General features: G+C 40.8%; 1 protein-coding gene across 20 annotated transcripts in view; it reads left to right on the top strand.

Moving 5' to 3' along the window:
* TENM3 (teneurin transmembrane protein 3) overlaps positions 1–21785 on the top strand; it is a 502889-nt gene that overhangs the window by 428870 nt on the left and 52234 nt on the right. For all 20 annotated transcript variants that reach the window (XM_075500260.1, XM_075500278.1, XM_075500277.1 and 17 more), the window contains 4 exons: positions 2092–2238; positions 9533–9749; positions 10801–10920; positions 11325–11586. In XM_075500260.1, the coding sequence (XP_075356375.1) occupies positions 2092–2238; positions 9533–9749; positions 10801–10920; positions 11325–11586 (746 nt within the window). The remainder of the gene's footprint in view (positions 1–2091; positions 2239–9532; positions 9750–10800; positions 10921–11324; positions 11587–21785) is intronic.

Raw genomic sequence — 21785 nt, 5'->3', positions numbered from 1 at the left:
AGATCAATAGAATACCCCAGGCTTCTAAGCTTTTGTTTATCTGAATGTAGAAGATCTATAGGAAATTACAACTTGTATTTTGTATGAAGCTAGAAAAAGCTTGTACACTCTATGCCACATTTTCAATTAAAAGGTTCAAGGATGCAAAAGCCTAACATGAAACAGCAAAGATTCTTGTATCTTCAGTTATGGTGAAAAATTGATTTAGAAAAATGTTTAAAATATTCCTACCCCTCTTTCCCTGAGTATCTTTCTCTATTCCTTATTTGTGTTTTTTTCATCAGAATATGGCAATATTCATGGCAATATCCAGGCTTTCACACAATAAGTCTTGAGTGTACCCAGTTGACTCCTAAAATGCTCTGTCAGTATTGCAATTAAATAAGTAAGTCTTCCATAAATTAAACAGAAGAAAGATTAAGAAAAAAATAGCTCTCAGTACGTCAACAAATACTATTAGCAGCTTGAGTCTGAAAGAATAAGAGTAGCAAGACTAATCTCAGCCTGGCATGATGGCACAATATCCATAACTATAGTATCACCATACTTCCTCACAAGAGGTTTTCCTGATTCTCTGCCTTCTAAGAGTAATTTGACAAGAGTTAATCACCCTTTATAACTTTTTTCTGGGAATGTTTGTGATTTGGAGCTACATGGTTGAAAGGAGTCAGTAAATTCAAAAGTCTGTAGAAGAAAAAAACAGACTATTACTTCTGAAAGACTGTTCTAAGCTCAAGTAAGCTTAATCAAACGGGTCAGTAGATTAGTTCACAAAGATAGTAGTTGTACAAAGCGAAGAAGTGTTTAGCCAGTTACTTCAGTTTTTTGGATAAAAGTTTACAGAAAATTGTTGTGTCCAAAAAATATCTGATTTGTAGCCACCTTCTCATAAGATACTTAGTGCCATATCTGTACTTACTTCTGTCAGTGTCTTTATCATAGTCATAGATAGGGAACACCAAAAATCTACATATTTATAGTGTTGTCATCCTCATACAGATCATGTTGGCTGCATGCCAGATTTCATCACTACGAAGTGACAGATACTGTTTTTTTTAATGCAATGTTAGACTGAAAACAATTATCGATTTTGGATATATTAAATTATTTTAATTGTTTCCCAAATTTTCCCTCCTTGGCCATAAAAGCAGACAAGATAGGATATAAAGGTAACAGCACAAAAGCCTTAGGGAGATTGTCACAAAAAATCACTCTCTGCTATCTGTCTTGAAGCACGTCACTACCGTGTTTTTGTTCAGTCTATCAATGTTTTATTGTGGTCCTTATGGTATTTCATTTTGTCCGTCCTAAGTAATCAAATACGCACAGCTATTACATTTAGTTGGAAATCCTGTTGGTCCTGTCCCATCCGTATGCAGCCTGAATCCTAATGTTTGTTAGAATAGATGCTAAGCTGCTTCACTATTTCCTGGGCTTTGCTTATTCTGTGAAAAGGAATGTATTTTTGGCATAAAGTATAGTCATTAAAACTGGCCTATACTTTGTGCAATTATTTAACGCACTGTAATTTCACATGAATATACGGCAACTCTGAGACCAGATAAAGTTAACGTTCTCTTTTATTACATGGCTAAAATCATACCCGTTTTCCTACTTAAGAATTTGGAGGGATTTGTTCATAGTAACAGGGAGCTTAAATATTTGTGCCAGTAAGTAACCAATACTGCATAGAGCAAACCATGATCTATTCTATGAGCACAGAAAAATGTATCATTTTACACAGCTGTGTTTGCACTATGCACTCATCTCTTGTTACTTTGCCAAAAAAAAAAAAAAATTAAAAAACAAACTTAATTTTGTCTGGCCTGCAGGTATTTAGAGGATTGGTGCATTTATTTCCTGCCTGTACAGGTAAGTGGTGTCTCAAGTGTCAGGCCAATCAAAGATGCCACTTTGTTAAGAATTACGTTCCCCAGGTAATGTTGCTGTTCCACTCCATGTGCAATTACAGTATTTGTGCTGTTCTTAAGGCCTGTTCCCAGTAAGTGTCCCTTGTTTGTATTTTTTTCTTTTTATATAATTGCAATATTTAAATCCCTTGTGATTTTTCTTCTTTGTCTGTTTCAACAGAGGGCTGCCCTGGCTTGTGCAACAGCAATGGGAGGTGCACGCTGGACCAAAACGGCTGGCACTGCGTCTGCCAGCCAGGATGGAGGGGAGCGGGCTGTGATGTAGCCATGGAAACTCTCTGCACTGACAGTAAGGACAACGAAGGAGGTAAGATATACCAACTGGATCTTTAACACTGGGGAGAACCTGTTGAGGAACGGAGATTTTACAGTCAGGTGATGAAATACTGCCATGAGAACCATATGCGCATTTTACTAGCTCTTATGGCTCTAAGAATACGCTACGGTATTCAGTGCTTTTATATGGCGTATCAGCAAAGCCTTACAAGATGCTTATGACAGGTGAGATATGTACTTAGAAAATGATGGGTGTCACCTTAGTTTCCCTGCAATGTTCTTTTATACAGGAATAAAACATAGTCTCGACTCAGTGAACTGTATGGAGGTGAAAAAAAAAAGAAAGGAGTTCAGATTTTCAGTGACCTCACGAGGAAATTATCCCAAGAGAAAAGGCCGAATGGGGAGTTTACATTTTGACCTATGATACTATTGCTGGAAACAATTGGTTGCCCAGCCTAGAGAGATCTTATCCCTCCATAGCCTGTGAACGCTCAGATGACTGACAGGATGCTCCCAGAAGTCTTTTTTTTTTGGCTTGCTTTTCCGCAGTCTGTCATTCAGGTGACAGGTAACAATCTGCAGCGAGATGCAGGCAGGACTGTTGACTTAAGGAATCAATCTGCAATCATCATTGTAGGGTAGGAAAGGTGGAGGGACTGTGACTTTGGTATGACTCCAGAATCACACAATAAAACACACAAAAACAAGATTAAATGTGAATGCAGTCAAATATTAGAACAGCATAATGCTTTTATTGTCTGTCTTTCTTCCCCGTCTTTCATCAACTCTTTTTTTGTTTAACACCTTCAGATTCCGAGCAGAGATAAGAAACCCCATTAGGGCCTCTGGATGATGATAAAGTCATCTGTGACTTTGTTTTTCAGCTTTAGACTGCGTAGGCCTTTGCCATTGCTGGTTGGCTGTTTGCTGTCATATCCCAACTGCAGCTGGGATCTTAGACATCACAAACTATAAATAACAGCAGCATTTACTTCCCGAGGAAAATAAATAACATAGTTGAAACAGTGCTGCTGTTTATTGCTTTACACGTCATTTGATTTGTCATCCTTCTCCGTTACATATTGTATATTTTGAGTCAGTTTTGCACATTTAGGGGCCTAAAGAATCTGACACAACCTGGTATACACAATCCGAGCTAGTGTGAAGCTGAATTTCTGTATGTAGGAAGGGAGCGAGAGGAATTATTAGCCATAGCATATCCATGCAGAGATGTGCTGTTTGGGGAATTAAGTTCAGGTGGGCCGGGGGATTATGAACATAAGGAAGAAAGAGAAACCTGCAAGCATGAAAGGAGACAAAGCAAGGAGGAGGAGAAACTAGGTTAGAGCATAAACAACTTGGAGGAAAAAAACAGATCACGTAAGGAAAAAAAGGGAAAAAAAGTTGAAAGCCCAGCGACAGACTAAGATTCAGTAAACATTAAAGATAATAGAAGGACGTGACATATCAGAGGGAGAGTCAAGAGCAGATAACGGAGCAGTGGGAGGAAGAGGAGCAAGGTGAACAGGAATGCACGTAAACAGAACAAGGGAAAAGAAGATGCTCCTTCAGACTGAAAACAATAATAGCTGTTTGTGAGGAAAAGGGGAAAAGGAACAAGGAATTGGAGCAGAAGGATCTAACAGCATGACTTAAAGTTCAAGAAGAAAGAACAATATTGGGGGGAAAAAAAGTCTAATGGTGGTGTTTTGTTGCTTTTGTTCTCTCAGTTTTTTTATTATTTCCTTTACAGACATTATGCAGCTACGTATGAGGAAGGGCTTGGCCAAACAGCTGATTTGCCATGATTGACCTATATAATGCTATTTGTCCCTGGCATTTCTCATTCAGTGGACCTTATTTTAATTTATATGCGTCAGTACAGAGCATATTCACTTCAGTCTTTGACTAGTGGCTGAGGAAAAGGGTTAAAATGTAACAATTAAATTAAATTAAAAACTGGAAGCATACCACACAAAACTGGGAAAAGAAAGACGTCTTTGCCAGAAACCCACCTGGAAAGAGAAGCAGTGTTTCTTCCCTTTCCAAGAGTACCTGCAATCAGCCCACTAATCTCTCGAGCAAGCTATTCAGATTCCAGACAGCTACAGGGAATGGCACAAGGATGCCTCTGCTGTGTTTGTTTATTGTGGGAGATTAGGTTATCTGAGCACTTATGCTGAATTTATACCGATGACTGCAGGTAGTGTGATTTACATCACACTAGCCTCAGTGGTTATATTGTTAAAGTTATCTTGATTGTTAGCTAGTTTATATGCTGTGGTTAGTGTTTATGTTTTATCCTACACTGGATAAAATATATTTCATATATTAATATCAGTATAATTCATTAATAACAGTGTCTGCTGTTCCTTTGATTCTTAGCTCTTTCTGGGACTGATTGTTCAAATTCTGTGAACGTGAGCGTCCCAAGGACCTCAATGGGAATATTCTCCGTAGGAAATGCTAATGACATCAAGGCATACTTGGATCATTTTCCTTTCTAGATACTATAGACATATGATGGGATGATTATTATTCATCTTCCTTTTAATACAGATTTCTGAGAGTCTTGCAGATCATTTCCTTTCTCTTTAAGGATCACTCTTTATTCTTCCATGTGTTTGATTTGGATAATAAAATACAGGATTTTCTTTACATTTTAGCAACCCACAAGGAATGTGCGTGCAACAAACAGACCTTAGGCTGAGTTAAACTCCTCATGACTTTGTGGGGAGAGGGGAAGTCAAGAGTCGTCCGTGGGTGGAATAAGCCTAACTTCTTTACTTGGGAAAAAATGTGTCACTATTATACTTTAACAAAGTGGGCCATGTTTTGTCATCACTGTAGGAAGAATAAGCTGTTTACACTTTAGTTTAGGTAGGTCTTTATTGAACAGATTCCTTTGTTAAGTTTGCTTTTATTAGCTCCTATCCAATTATTAAGAGTAGTTACAGGTTTCCACAAGCAGGCTTTAAGAGATTATTAATATTCTTTTATTACTAAAATGAAAATAAATACTGTAATAAAGCAAAGCGTACTTAGCACTACTGTATTTTTGTAATTACTTGCATAGGCTAGGATAGCCTGCTCCTGATAAGCATTGTCACAGGGTAATACAAATTCAGCCTAAAGATTACCTAAACCAGGGCCTCTTCTCTGATAGTGGCTAATAGCAAATGCTTAGCAAAAGAATATAATAGGACAAATTTGAACTTACATTTTCTTTGGTATACTAGCAGGATACTAATTAAAGAAGGAAATTACTGCCACAGAATGTTTTGAATGTCAGAAGGGTTACTAAGTACAAAGATAACCCAAGCTCAGGAAATTTCAGGAAGTTTGTACTTGAATTAGGAATGATACAGTGACATGCTCATGTTCTCTGGTTTGCGCTCCAACACTTGCCATTATTCTTCAGCTTTTTGTTTGCATCTATGGTTGCTGGGGAGTCCTGGGTTGATATATCCATAGCACTTACCCACAGTGACTCCCAAGATTTCTTTCTGGATTGACAGCTTATTTAAAGCCCAACACTTCATATTTTAGGCTTCTTCACTCCAACAGGAATGTTGAATTTCAGTACGCTATAAGTATGCTTATAGAGATACTGCAGTGGTAACATTGAACAAGGTCCTTGTGCACTGCTCAGGAATAAATCAAGGGCTATTTCTGCTTTTGTGGCTTTTCCAACCAGCTGCTCCTACAGGCAGTCATTTTTGATGTCCATAATTGAGTCCATTCATTATAACCTGTTGTAAAATTGAGCTATATGAGGATAACTGAGGTTTGTTAATACAGTTTTCTGTCCTTTCCAGACTCTTGCCTTAGTGTGCCGAAACTGTCCTGGTGGGATGGCCAGCATCATAGCTCCAACATGTATTCTGCCTATGTAGGCACTGAATTTCACTTCGTGGAGATTTTTTGTTGCCTAAATATATTATCAACTTATTTACCAAGAATGTGATTTATGTAGGTCCTTGGCCACAATCTCCCCTTGACATTGGCAGAATTTGTGCCCAGGACTTAATTTTGTCCCCCTATATTTCTTCCTTCCAGCAGTTTTATACATACCCTTTAAATTCCATTCAAAAGCAAACATGCTCACTGATACATCTTAATTTTTAGACATCCATAAATGTGGGAATCCTCTGTCTTGACTCCTCTCATTTAATGTTTTGGTGGTTTTATTAGTCTCTCCAAATAAGCAATCTTACCAACAGACCATGCTCCATTGCAATTGTGTGCATTTTGCAACAAAGGGAAAAGTAACATTAGTCAAGATTTTTACAGCTAGGCTTTAGCTTTTGAGGAAGAAAACAATAATGTAGTCATTACATCTTCTGTATGTAGAACAACCCCTTAATTCTAGAACAAAAAAATACAAAATAGCCTTCTGAGACTGATAATGATTGTCCAGGCAGCTGTAGGAGTTTCTGTTTTCTTTATAATTTCACTATCATATTTGAGTGATATAACTGATAAGCCAGTGTTGAGCTAAGTCTCACATTTTTCAGGCTAAACAAAATTCATCAATATTTTTGCAGAGCCATTACAGAAAGGAAATTTTACTCTGCTTCACACAGTGCAATAGAGTACTCAACTTAGTGGTACTAGATAGCTCTAGCCACATAAGTACAGAGAAAGAATGAAAAATGTTTTCTCAAGTTATAAGGAGCCAGATTCATAACCATCCGTCACTCGCCTGGGCAAGTTGCTGATAAACTCCACAGAAAAATAACAAACTGTATCCCTGTATCTTGGCTGTTGAAAATGAGATTCTTTCTCTGATTGATGTTAGCGGAGAGGCTTGTAAAAATGCATTTCCAGCTGATTAGTTCAGAAGGTGTCAATCTCATGCAGTTTTATGACCTGCAGACTATACTCCAGATGTACATTTGCTTTTTATAAACTAACAAAGATGAATGGTGAAATTTGAGCATTTCTTTGGCAACTGCACCAGATATTGCCTGGGAGACCATACAGAGATATAAAAACCCAAAACCATGCTTTTAACCGTCAGTACCCCCAGCTTTGACACTGATCCAGGCTTCTAGAATTAAAACCAGCAAGGGAGGTCAGTACTTCAGCTAGCAAAGGGTTTCATATTGTACAAGAACGAGAGCAGAAAATCACAAGAGTCACAGACTATTAGGGGTTGGAAAGGTCTCTGGAAATCATCTAATCCCACGCCCTGCTCAAAGCAGGGTCAACTAGAGCAGGTTGCTCAGGGCCGTGTCCAGTTGGGTTTTGAATATCTCCAAGGATGAAGACTCCACAGCTTCCCAGGGCAACCTGTTGCAGTCTCTGACCACTTTGACAGTAAAAAAATTTTTTCTGATGTTTAGACAGAATTTCCTGTGTTTCAGTCTGTGCCCGTTGTCTCTTGTCCTTTTGCTGGGCGCCACCGAAAGGTGGTCTTTTTTACACCCTCCCATTAGGTATCTGTACACATTGATGGGATTCCCCCCCCCCCCCCCGAGCCTTCTCTTCTCCAGGCTAAGCAGTCTTAGCGCTCTCAGCCTTTCCTCATAGGAGAGATGTGTCAAGCCCTTAACCATCTTCATGGCCCTTCACTGAGCTTTCTCTAGTATGTCCATGTCTCTCTTGTATGGGAAAGCCCAGCCTGCACACAGCACTCCAGGTGTGGCCTCACCAGTGCTGAGTAGAGGGGAAGGATCACCTCCCTTGCCCTGATGGCAAAACTCCTCCTAGAGCAGCCCAGGATGTCATTGGCACCTTCCTTGCCGCGGCATGTTGCTGGCTCATGTTAATTTGGTGTCCACCAGGACTCCCAAGGTCTTCTCCACAAAGCTGCCTGGCAGCCAGTTGCCCCCCAGCATGTACTGGTGGATGGGGTTGTTCCTGCCCAGGTGCAGGACTTCACACTTCTCTTTGTTGAACTGCATGAGGTTCCTGTCGGCTCATTTCTCCAGTCTGTCGAGGTCTATCTGAATGGCAACACGACCCTCTGGCGCATCCTCATCCCAGGAAAAATCGATGTTCTTTCTCTTCTCTTAAAAAAGTTTAAACTTTGATATACTTAACGATGACTTTTTCATCCCTTTTATTTTCCCTGAACTGACTTCAATGTCAGCCGAGTTAAATAAGAATTTTAGATGTGCAAAAGAATAGAAATCCCAGTCCTTTACTATTTTGCCAATCTTCTAACTGATCCACATAGCACAGCAATCCTTAGAGGAATACCTTTAGAAGATCTCTGTTTACTTACACTCTTTCAACATATGATTGAACAAAAATGGATGATATTTTTCCCTTCAGAAAGAAGTTTTACTCTAAAGCTAGATTATTTTGTGAGAGAAGCAGTCATGGGCTCCCTCTGAGCGCTGCATTGGTATATTTTTCAGTTTAGTGCAGCAAGCAAGCTCTCTTGCTAATCTAAATAGAATAATAAAATGTCTGAGCTATTTCAGTCTTGCTGTTCTTTTGGGGAAACAATTATCAGCTATGTGATACCATATTACATTCATCTAGAAATTTTCTGTAGCTGACATTTCCAGGCTCATTTTCCTTATGACTTTACTTACAGCAAATTAGTAGTTATCAATTTGATCTTGATTTTAATCTTTCACCAAATTAGATTTCCAGTGATGTGACAGATCTAATGCTCATTCTATGTGAATATTTCAGCGCTTAAGCCTAAAAGCACCCATGTGTTTAAATCTTGTTTATACTGGCCAGCATTCCTCATCAGTTTATTCAGAATAAAATCTAAATGTTAAATACAGATTTTGTTCTCTCATACATTTTCATGCAAAATAGTTGTGGAAATTGCCTTTGCCACTAGCAACAAAATCTTTCTGCCAAGGTATAAAGGAATCCACCTTGATAAATGTTGTGAAATATTTAAAGCTACTTGCAGCCTCAATATGCTAAAAAACTTGAGGAAAACAGCAGAGTGGGAGTTACTTGTTTCTTTTCTCTAGCAAGCCAAATAACCTCAGATAAAAGCTACTTAGACCCACCTAAAATGTTTAATATTTATAAGTTAACAGTGTATGCAGAGCCTGAGTGCCTTCATTTTCTGGTTTGTTCAACATGTTTTTAGAAAAGTATCGAGTAAATAGGTTTAATTTATACACGATGCTGAGTGTATTCAGCTTGCATGGATTTCCATGGGAATTTAAGAACTCAGTGGAAACAAACTCTCTTTCCTTAATTGAAAGTGAACTCACTAAAATCTTAATTATTAGTATTCTTTCATACTACATAATTTTTGTAATCTCTCTGCTGGCTGGCTCATTCACATGCAAAGGGGCAGGAGGAAGAGTTTGTTCATTTGTGTGCCTTTCTGCCAACAGATGGGCTAGTTGACTGTATGGATCCTGACTGCTGTTTGCAGAGTTCTTGCCAAAACCAGCCTTATTGTCGTGGACTACCTGATCCCCAAGACATTATCAGCCAAAGCCAACAGTCGCCATCTCAGCAAGCTGCCAAAGCATTTTATGACCGGATCAGTTTTCTCATTGGAGCAGACAGCACTCATGTCATACCTGGGGAAAGCCCTTTTAATAAGAGGTGAGCATGACTCATCACATATGCATGAATACGAAAGAAATTGAAGAGTGTGTGAGATTCACATTTAGGAGAAGATCCACTGTGACTGCAAATTTCATGGAATGGACTTTCAGCAGAAACCTTTTCTCTTAATATATCAAATTGCTTATTTTGTCTCATTTCCTGCAAAATTCAAATTGCTAGTGCAAGTAGGTTACAGAAGGTACTTGCCATGCTTAGTACCTGTATTCTAACAGGGCACTTCGTTAATGATTAAATAAATCTTTATTTAACCAGTTGATTTGGGCTAGCACAGTTGGAAATACATCAAAGCAATGAAAACACTTCAGAAGGAAAAGCAAAGCTGCACTTTTTAAACTGAGCTCACTAAATAATATAAATTATGAATTAATGTAATAGAACTGTTAAGTGCACGACAGTATAATTGCATAAACTATTTGACTGGTGCTCTACGAAGCAGTAATGACCTGAAAATAAACCAGTAACAGGAAGCAGGTGTCTGGGATCTCACTGAGTGAAGGAAGATGATTTACACTAGAACTACTGCGTTTGCAGTAATTTAACAGCATTAATGTGTTTGGGCACAGCAGTTGATTAAAAGTTGTTGCACAAATGTTCCTTATTGCTCTTTTAAATTTTGTACTTCATAGTCCCTGCAGTTTTACAGCTTGCTTTGATACTAATTGAAAAGCATGTTGTTCTTTAAGAGTCTGCCAGAGGTATGACTTACAGTGGGAACATCTAGAGTTTATAAGTTCTTAAAATTCTTCAGTGAATTTCTGGTCTTAGTAACTCAGTACAGACAAAATGAACCAAAGTAAACCCAACAATATTGAAACAAAATTATTATCTGTAAATTTCGAGGCATTTGTTTATACAGTGTAAATTATGTGAACTTGTAAAAGGGTGAGAGTCTCGGGAATTTTTTTTAATGGTAGTTGATACCATGTAGAGATGCGTGTGTGTGTGTGTTCGCTCTACTAGCTTTTATTCATTCAAAAGAGAATGAAAAAAAGCAAATCTGTAATTTGGTCCTGCATCTTTTTCACAGTCTTGCATCCGTCATAAGGGGCCAAGTATTAACTGCTGATGGAACGCCACTCATTGGAGTCAACGTCTCCTTTCTACACTATCCAGACTATGGATATACAATCACTCGCCAAGATGGAATGTAAGTTGCCTTTGAAGCACTTCTAAGTCATAAAGACAGCAAAGGCGTTACTGAAGAGCTGCTTGCAAAAATAAGATGATAATAATAAAATAATAGAAACCAAAGACATGAAAAAAATAATTGACCAAAGTTGTACTTTGTACGTTCTTCAAATGTAAAACATGCTGATTATATACTTCAGAAGTAGAAGGGCTTGCTTAATTTAAACGCAGCATCCCAAACTCTCCATTCTCTTAGTGAAGTATTATGTAATATAATTTAATTGATTTCTCCATTGTTCCCAGTAGAGCCATTCTGCCTTCAGAGCAGTACAATGGAATGAAGAATCAATCCATGAAATGGAGGCTATGGATGGCTTTGGGAATTTGCTGACTAGCTAGCCCTGTTGGTTTTTTTTTTCCTAGGTTTGACTTGGTAGCGAATGGTGGTGCCTCTCTAACACTGCTGTTTGAGCGATCACCGTTCCTGACACAGTATCACACAGTATGGATTCCCTGGAATGTCTTTTATGTCATGGATACCCTGGTCATGAAGAAGGAAGAGAATGACATTCCTAGTTGTGATCTGAGTGGATTTGTAAGGCCAAACCCTGTTATCGTGTCATCACCTTTATCCACCTTCTTTAGAATTTCTCCTGAAGATAGTCCTATTATCCCGGAGACACAGGTAAAGTGTGCTTCAAATAAATAGCATTTTATCACAGACTAGTAGTATGCAACCATAATAAAAGAGTGCAAACTACTGTTGAAAAATAATTCTGACTAAATGCTAAGAATTTGCAACGTGATTATTTTCAGACCAATTTATTTATTCTATGGGATGATTTTTAAAATTTCATCTGAAAAATAAAAGGTAAGAAAGCTTGGTGTACACCAGTGTCTGGTTTCATATTTGTTTGCATCATCTAATTTACAGAATGTCTTCAGCAGTCAGACACTGGCCCATCAAAATGGACACACTATAGTTCATCTGACTTTTTTGACTGCTGTCTTGTTAGAAGTGCACCTCAGAAACTGAAAATGAAAGGTGTTTTTCCACTATGTCTGAAAGACCCATACAGTTCAATTTATCTGTTTAGTCCTAATAAATAGCATGACACTCAGATTTTTATAAACTAAAAGAACTCTCTGTAACACTGAGGACAGGCTTACAAGCCAACGAGCATGGGTGCTAATCTACTTCTTCGGAACTTGTAATACCGAAAGAAAGACTTAACATGAAAACCTTGCTTTAAACAGAAAAAGCTGTGGCTGGAATGTTTTTTCTCTAACATAGATGTATTAAATTCTGCCATCTTAAATAACTAATCATAACATAGTCTTCCTCAACTCTTAAAGCAGAGTTGCATTTTAAGAAGTAATATTTATCTCTGTTGATATCTGATAAAACTTTTCCGAGTGGAACAGCACTCTTTCTGCCTCCCTCTTTCTCTCTCTCCCCCTTCTCTCCCTCTCCTTTCTCTCACTCTCCTTTCTCTCTCTTTTTCTCTCCCCACCTTCACAATATCATAATTACATAGGGCACTCTTTTTCCCATTCACTAAGAAATGTCCTTTTCTCCTCAAGAGAAACATACAAAATGTATTCAAATGTTTTCATGCAGAGCTCTTAAGAAAAGAGCAAAATCATTAAGCAATTCAAGGTAGGAGCAGGTTTAAAGTAAAGATGTGAGGAAATTACAACTAAACGCTCATACAAATCTAGACTGTGCTAGAAAATTATTGCTTTTATCCTTACTATCATTTCTGTGCCTTTGATAGTTGCAAGTCAATTAAAAGAAAGTATTTGCAAAACACAGTCCACTGAAAAACAGCTCTGATTTACTTATTTTGGCAACAGATGATGGATTTATTTCCTGAAGTGATGGAAAATGGCTTAGATAGATGGGGTATAAATCAAGAAAAAAGTAATAATAAAAGAATGTCAGAAAATACATATTTTCAAAAAACACTTGTAATGTCTAGGTAAACAAGTCATTTCATGAGCAGTGGGACTAATGAAGTCTGGATTCCTACTAATTCCCACCCATTGCTATAATTCCAGCTATCTGCCACATCCAGTCCTTCCCCCACGGACTGCATTCAGCCTTTTTCTCATGGAAGTACCTTAGCTACTTCTTCCCTACCTGAACCCTTTTTTTTATAAACCCTAAAGGAACTGAATTATCTCTAGAGATTTCTACTGTTATTTCAAATGTGGTTGAAACTGGCTATCAGGTTTCAAAAGTAGTGAGGTGGGAGGTCTGACAGGCAGGACTGTTGGGTCAGGCTGATTTCCCTAGAAAACCAGCCAAAAGGAAAAATCATATTCTCAGCAGATCCTAGGCAGTTGGTGCTGATGGGTCATTTATGATGAGGTGAAAATAGTACTGTCGTTATGTATGCAAAAATCTGGTTCCGGTACTGTGTAAAAAAAACATCAAGGAGTATTTTCTTCTATATTCTTTGCTCATCGCACATGTAATCCCCTGCTTTGGCAAGTGGGAGCTGCGCAGCCATGCCTGGGATGTACCCCTTTAGGGTCAGGTTCCCCTCAGAAATGCATAACGCTCAACAGTCTGTCTGCCAAAAAATTCACTACGCTGATAAAAGATGGGCAGAACCAGATTCCATTCAAAACTGTCTGTTCAGCTCCAGAGGAACTGCTGTGGATCTTTTCATAAAAAAGGGGCAATGCCAGTTTAAAGTGCGGGAGACTGCATGAAGGCACGAAGAAAGAAACTGTTCCCCATGTTCCTTCAGTCAGTATTAGTCACCCTGTTCATGTGGTGTGACAGCACTCACTGTCACGTACAACAGGAGGAAACAACGTGCTGTTGTAATCATCATCCCTTGAAGTGCTTCATCATCCCTTGGAGATAACATTTCCAGAAGAGTGTACTTAGTGGCTTATGAATCCCAAATTGATCAGAGGGGGAATTAAAGTCTCTACCAAAGAAGCAGCACAAAAGAAAACTGAAAAAAGAAGGCAAGCAGGGGGAAAGAACAAATGCAGTGGGTAAAGGGGTGGTCACAGAACCAACAGATCATTACTCAAGAGGGATGATAATAAATAACATGTTAACTAAATTTGGACTACTTAGGCATGACTTTATCTACTTTTAATTGCAAGTTAGCATGCTCTGCCTAGACTTAACTAGCTGAGATGAATCAGTGTGGAACAAGAGAGTAAACTGCATGCAGATGAGAGATCAGGTTAAGCTGGAGCTGCTTCTATGTGTTAGGTAATATTGTTGCTGTCTTTTTCCTAATAAATGTCTCTTTGCCACGTATTGCAGTGTGGTCTGTCAGAAACCCACATGTGAGTCACAATGAGCAGTTCTGAAATTGAGTTTTTGAGGCTTTCCTTCTCCTAAACGTCTATTATCCACTGTTACGTACGCTTGCAAGATGCTTCCTGCAGGTCCCGAGCAGCTTGTTTCCATCACCTTAAGTGTGTGCGAGAATGAAGACTGAAAAGTTTTCCTTCAAATTATATGTGCAAGCTTGCCCACTTTTTTTTTTCATCTCCCCTGACTCTCTCTCACTACTGGGTAAAATTTATTTACCCAGAAGAATTCAGGGTAAAATACAGGCCTCAGTGACTTAATAAAAATGATTGTTTGTAACTTCAGGGTGGCCAGATTTTCAGCAAAGAAATTAACTCATTTTGTCATTTAAAAGGGCAGTATAATAGGATGTCTAGATATTCCAGTATTACATGGAGGCTGCATCCTAGTTTCACTTAGCTAAAATCTCCAGAACTTCAAGTTTATACTGAGAAAAAAGTGGAGATTACTCTTAGAGCCAAATATCTCCATTTATGCGTCCTTGTTTTCCAGCACGTCTTCTGGTTTTCTTCTCTTTTGCTTTCTGTTTGAAACTTTATATACACCTCTTGATTTATTATTTTCTGGACACATTTTTAGGTTTCTATGTGTGTATGGCTTTTTCCTATCCCTCTACTCTGTGGTATCTCAGCAATGTTTTAAGTCTAGAAAAAACAAGTATTTTTTCCCCTTTTCATTTCTCCATGCTTTATATTGATAAGATTATTTTTTTATGAGTTCATTTAAGAGCCTCAATTCTAGGGGAAGTCTTTTTTTAGAAGGAAAAGATTTTTCCATCTTGAAATGAGCAGTTTCAGCTTCTACTTACAGAAGTATAATTTTAGTACTCCTTGCTCTCAACCTTTGTGTAATAGCAGTAGTTGCCAATATCTACCTGTATCTAAAAATGCCATCTTTACCCCTCTCAAACCAAGATGGTGTTACATTTTAATGCAGCAGTTCAGCTGTTACTTGTCGGCAAAGAACCTTTTTCTGACATTAGGACTAAAGTTTGCACTCGTTTGTGAAATTTGTTCTCAAATCCTCTATTGAAGTTGCTCATTTTGCCAAAAAAATCACAGCAATACCGCAGGCAGTTTTCCCCCTAATTGAATTAAATTCCTTATTCAGGGTTCTTAATACCATCAGAGCATGTCACCTGAATCATATTAATATTTTGGAGCAGGAAAGCATTCCAGAGCCTGGAGAGCTTTAGTCCTGCTGTCCAAGAGAGACGAGGAGCCCTGCACAATTTATGTGACTCAGTCTCCAGCTTGAACTCTCAGGACAACAAACTCTGTCTTTGTGAAAATTGAGGTGACCCTTATCTCAGTCCTGTAGGTTCAATATTTCATAGCTGTCCTTCCAAGAAACTTGATCATCCATAAATAAAATGTCAACCATTAGAATTTGGTGGTTGGGCTATAACTCCGTCCCCTTAGGGTACCTGCCTTTCTGAAGGTAGTTTGATACTCTATCTGGAAAAGATAAAGTATAGACAGCTTGGTTGAGTTGACAATTCTTGATGTGACTTTTATATCCAGTGACTTTCCTGATTGCTTTACAATTGATGTGTTGTCATGGCTTCCGTAGGATGCTCTCTGCTGTGCCTGATGATTTAACTTTTCGGATGAAGATTAAACTGTTTAATTCTCTTTGTAATGCTTGATTCTGGGAGAGAGATTGAGATGCATAACCTTACTTCTACATTTCTAAAGTTCTCAAGAAAATAAGTTACTACAGGGGGTATTTTATGGAAAGAAAGAAGTTATAAGTCAGATTTCCAGCAGATATTTGAGGCTTCTGCAGAAACTAATAATAGGGGTTTGGGTTTTGTTTTAAACCTTGCTGAGAACTGCATGAGTGTCCTAGTTTCTAATTTGATAGTAATCCAAATACACAGTGGAATTTCTTGGAAATTGAAACTTCAAGGTGTCCTCTTTATTGCCTGTTATCTCAGCCAAGAGTAATGGAAGACCACCTAAGTGTTTAACGCTGCTCTTCCACTGCAGTTGTAAAAGAAGCAATGGTCGTAACAGGAGACCAGTGAAGTCCATTAAATTGTGTCCTATTACAAGCATATTATTTCTTTTTCTTCTCTTGCTTACAGAGACCTCCATCTGTTAGACTAGTTTTAATGTGCAGTATATGAGAGTCCTGCTGATGTCTTGAGGAGGAATTTGTCTTTTGTTCCTAGGTCGTTTGTGGTTTTCCTTCAAAGTCTTAGAAAAGGAATATGTTCACAATCACTTATCACTTAGAGAGAGGGGTTTTTGTTTGTGTAGAAAAGATTTGCTTGTTCTCTGGCATAGATACTGTGCGTATATTGGACTGAGGGAGAGCAGACTACATTTACTGTCCTGATTCTGGCTGGGATAGAGCTAATTTTCTTCCTAGTAGCTGGTATAGTGCTGTGTTTTGGATTTAGTATGAGAATAATGTTGGTAACACACTGATGTTTTAGTTGTTGCTAAGCAGTGCTTATATTAAATCAAGGACTTTTCAGCTTATCATGCTCTACCGACTAAGAAGGCTGGAGATGCACAAGAAGCTGGGAGGGGACACAGCCAGGACAGCTGACCCAAGCTGGCCAAAGGGCTATTCCATACCATATGACGTCATGCTCAGTATAGAAACTAGGGGAAAGCTGGCCAGGGGGCTGCTGCTCCGGAACTGGCTGGGCATTGGTCAGCGGGTGGTGAGCAGTTGCATTGTGCATCACTTGCCTTTTATATTCTTTTATCATCATCATCATCATCATCATTATTTATTGTTGTTGTTGTTATTGTTGTTGTTATTATTATTATACTCCCTTCCTTTTCTGCCCTATTAAGCTGTCTTTATCTCAACTCACGAATCTTTCTTTCTGGTTTTTTTTTTTCCTTCTTTTTTCCCTGATTCCCTCCCCCATCCCACTGGGAGGGGGAGTGAGCGAAGGGCTGTGTGGTGTTTAGCTGCCTGCCAGGTTAAACCACAACAGTCCTTTTGGCACCCAACATGGGGCTCAACAGCTTGAGACAACGACCAATCTGACCATAGCATGTTAGAACAAATTTGTTATAAACATTCATTATATTAGTTTGATAGTCGCTGGTCACAACATTCATTAATTTGCTCTCAGAGTTGTTGTGCTTGTTCTCAGAGTTGTGTTATATAATACCTTACTTGCAGTATATGTTCCCTGTTGTGCTGTTTATCACCTCTGGGAGCTGGGTCAAGGTTATCATTTTGCTGTACTTTGTAACACTGGCTTATGATATCATAAAACGGCTGGTCATGAGACTAATCTGGTATTGGTACTCAGCATTGCCGTCTTCTCTATACTTCGGGAGCCATCTCTCGGAAACTCTTAATAATTACACTTGTTCCCTTTTCTCCTTGGAGAGCCAGTTTACAGAGGAGACACCTTTCTTCACCTTCCCCTTCTCCTCCAGGCTAGTTACAATAGCTGTTGAGAATTTTGAATATCCGTGGGATGTTCAAACCGGCATGTTCCTGTTGCTCCTACTCCAACCCCAGCGACAGGCACTGCGTCTACCCCAGCCCTGACAACAGGCACTGCAGCTACTCCAACCCCTGCAACAAGCACTGCAGCTACTGCAACCCCCACGACAGGCACTGCGTCTGCTCCAAGCCCCACAACAGGCACTGCAGCTGAACCAGAGAACCAGCCCGTGCTGGTATCAGTCGCCCCTATACACAAGAAGAAATCTTGGAAGTGAAAGTCAGATCATTTAGTAAGGGATGATGAAAATGCAGGGCCACCACGAGGGAGGAAGAACTCATAAGCAAGACAGAAACCACCCAATCCCTATCCCTGAGTGAGCTGCGAGATATGCGAAAAGATTTCAGCCATCGTCCAGGCGAGCACATTGTCACCTGGCTGCTCTGACGCTGGCATAACAGGGCCGGTAGCCTGGAATTAGAGGGTAAGGAAGCCAAACAGCTGGGATCCCTTTCTAGGGAATCCATTGGCAAAGCGATTGGAAAAGGGGCACAAGCCCTCAGCCTCTGGAGGTGACTCCTGTCAGGCATGCAGGAAAGGTATCCCTTTCAAGGAAGATTTTCTGTATCACCCAGGCAAGTGGACCACCATGGAGAGAGGTATCCAGTACCTGAGGGAATTAGCCATGCTGTAGGTGATTTATGATGACCTGGACAACGAGCAGTTACCCAAAGATCCAGATGAAGTCCAGTGCACATGACCCACATGGTGGAAGTTGGTACAGAGCATACCATCATCGTGTGCCAACTCATTAGCAATACTGACCTGGAAAGATGGAAAGGAACCAATGGTGGATGAATTGGCTGGCCAGCTCCAGCAATACGAAGAAAGTCTCTCTTCCTCCCTTGTCTCGGCTGTGGAGAAACCGTCCTGGGAGGTCCAGCAACTCAAAGAGGATAGGTCCTACTTTCCACCTGTATGGACCAGTATCTCAGCTATTAGGAGTCGGCATTCCTCTGCTGAAGGGAGAGGATATAGTGGATATGCACCACAGGGCACCCTGAGGTTTTACCTGTGTGACCACAGAGAGGACATGAGGAAGTGGGATGGAAAATCTACCTCAACCCTAGAGGCACGGGTACATGAGTTGGAAGGAAAAACAATCACCAAAGGGGGTTCTTCCAGGAAAATTGATGCTTCAGTTTCCAGTCGACAGTTCCCCAGACAGAGTAGAAGAGCTGATCTTAGTCCTGATCTTAATGAAGGGACTTCTGATTCATATCTACAAGAAATGAGTAACGAATACTATGACCAGGACTAGAAGGGCCCTGCCTCCAGCCAGGTGAAGGAAAGGGACAACCGGGTTTACTGGACTGTGTGGACTCGATGGCCTGGCACATCAGACCCACAGGAGTATAAGGCTCTAGTAGACACTGGTGCACAGTGTACCCTAATGCCATCAAGCTATATAGGGGCAGAATCTATCTGTATTTCTGGAGTGACAGGGGCATCCCAACAGCTGACTGTACTGGAGGGTGAAGTGAGCCTAACTGGGAATGAGTGGCAAAAGCACCCCATTGGGACTGGCCCAGGGGCTCTGTGCATCCTTGGCATAGACTACCTCAGGAGAGGGTATTTCAAGGACGCAAAAGGGTACCAGTGGGCTTTTGGTGCCTTGGAGACAGAGGAAATTAAACAGCTGTCCACCTTGCTGGGTCTTTTGGAGGACCCTTCTGTTGTGGGGTTGCTGAGGGTCAAAGAACAACAGGTGCCGATAGCTACCACAGCAGTGCATCGGCGGCAATATCGCACCAACCGAGACTCCCTGATTCCCATCCATGAGCTGATTTGTCAACTGGAGAGCCAAGGAGTGATCAGCAAGACTCAATGACCCTTTAATAGTCCCATATGGCCAGTGTGAAAGTCTAATGGAGAGTGGAGACTAACAGTAGACTATCGTGGCCTGAGTGAAGTCATGCTGCTGCTGAGTGCTGCTGTGCCGGACATGCTAGAACTTCAATAAGAACTGGAGTCAAAGGCAGCCAAGTGGTGTGCCACAGCTGATATTGCTAATGCGTTTTTCTCAATCCCTTTGGCAGCAGAGTGCAGGCCACAGTTTGCTTTCACTTAGAGGGGCGTCCAGTACACCTGGAATCGACTGCCCCAGGGGTGGGAACACAGCCCCACCATTTGCCAGGGACCGATCTAGATGGCACTGCAACAGGGTGAAGCTCCAGGACATCTGCAATACATTGATTACATCATTGTGTGAGGCAATACAGCAGAAGTTTTTGAGAAAGGGAAGAAAATAGTCCAAATTCTTCTGAAAGCCGGTTTTGCCATAAAACAAAGTAAGGCCAAGGGACCTGCACAGGAGATCCAGTTTTTAGGAATAAAATGGCAAGATGAACATCGTTAGATCTCAGTGGATGTGATCAACAAAATAACAGCTATGTCCCCACCAACTATCAAAAAGGAAACACAAGCTTTCTTAGGCGTTGTGTGTTTTTCCAGAATGCATATTCCAAATTACTGTCTGATCATAAGCCTTCTCTATCAAGTGACCCAGAAGAAGAACAATTTCAAATGGTGCCCTGAGCAACGTCAAGCCTTTGAACAAATTGAACAGGAGACAGTTCATACAGTAGCCCTTGGGCCAGTCCGGGCAGGACAAGATGTAAAAAGTGTGCTCTACACCGCAGCCGGGGAGAATGGCCCTACCTGGAGCCTCTGGCAGAAAGCACCAGGGGAGACTCGAGGTCGACCCTTAGGGTTTTGGAGTCGGGGATACAGAGGATCCAAGGCCCGCTATACTCCAGCTGAGAAAGAGATATTGGCAGCATATGAAGGGGTTTGAGCTGCTTCGGAAGTGGCTGGTACTGAAGCACAGCTCCTCCTGGCACCCTGACTGCCGGTGCTGGGCTGGATGTTCAAAGGGAGGGTCCCCTCTACACATCATGCAACTGATGTTACGTGGAGTAAGTGGGTTGCACTGATCACACAACGGGCTCGGATAGGAAACCCCAATTGCCCAGGGATCTTGGAAGTAATTATGGACTGGCCAGAAGGCAAAGATTTCAGAATACCGCCAGAAGAGGAGGTGACACATGGAGGAAAAGGCCCCACTGTACAATAAACTGCCAGAAAATGAGAAACAATATGCCCTGTTCACTGATGGGTCCTGTCATCTTGTAGGAAAGCATCGGAGATGGAAAGCTGCTGTATGGAGTCCTATACGACAAGTTGCAGAAACTGCTGAAGGAGAAGGTGATTCAAGTCAGTTTCCAGAGGTGAAAGCTATCCAGTTGGCTTTAGACATGGCTGACCGAGAAAAGTGGCCAGTACTTCATCTCTATACTGACTCATGGATGGTGGCAAATGCCCTGTGGGGGTGGTTACAGCAACAGAAGCAGAGCAACTGGCAGCGCAGAGGGAAACCCATCTGGGCTGCTGCACTGTGTCAAGATATTGCTGCCCGGGTAGAGAACCTGGTTGTAAAAGTACGTCACGTAGATGCTCACGTACCCAAGAGTCAGGCCACTGAAGAACATCAAAACAACCAGCAGGTGGATCAGGCTGCTAAGATTGAAGTGGCTCAGGTGGATCTGGACTGGCAACATAAGGGTGAATTATTTATAGCTTGGTGGGCCCATGACACCTCAGGCCATCAAGGAAGAGATGCAAAATATAGATGGGCTCGTGATCGAGGGGTGGACTTGACCATGGACACTATTGCACAGGTTATCCATGAATGTGAAACATGCGCTGCAGTCAAACAAGCCAAGTGGTTAAACCCTCTCTGGTATGGAGGATGATGGCTGAAATATAAATATGGGGAGGCCTAGCAGATTGCTTATATCACACTGCCACAAACCTGCCAAGGCAAGCGCCATGTGGTCACCATGGTAGAAGCAACCACCAGATGGCTGGAAACATACCCCATGCTCCATGCCACCACCCAGAACACTATCCTGGGCCTTGAAAAGCAAGTGCTATGGTGACATGGCACCCCAGAGTGAATTGAGTCAGACAACAGGACTCGTTTCCGAAACAGCCTCATAGACACCTGGGCCAAAGAGCACGGCATTGAGTGGGTATATCACATCCCCTGTCA

The sequence above is a fragment of the Mycteria americana genome, chromosome 4, assembly GCF_035582795.1.
Source record: "Mycteria americana isolate JAX WOST 10 ecotype Jacksonville Zoo and Gardens chromosome 4, USCA_MyAme_1.0, whole genome shotgun sequence".
NCBI classification, from domain to species: Eukaryota; Metazoa; Chordata; class Aves; order Ciconiiformes; family Ciconiidae; genus Mycteria; species Mycteria americana.
The sequence above is the reverse complement of the archived record's forward strand: the minus strand, read 5'-3'. Positions and strand labels throughout refer to the sequence as shown.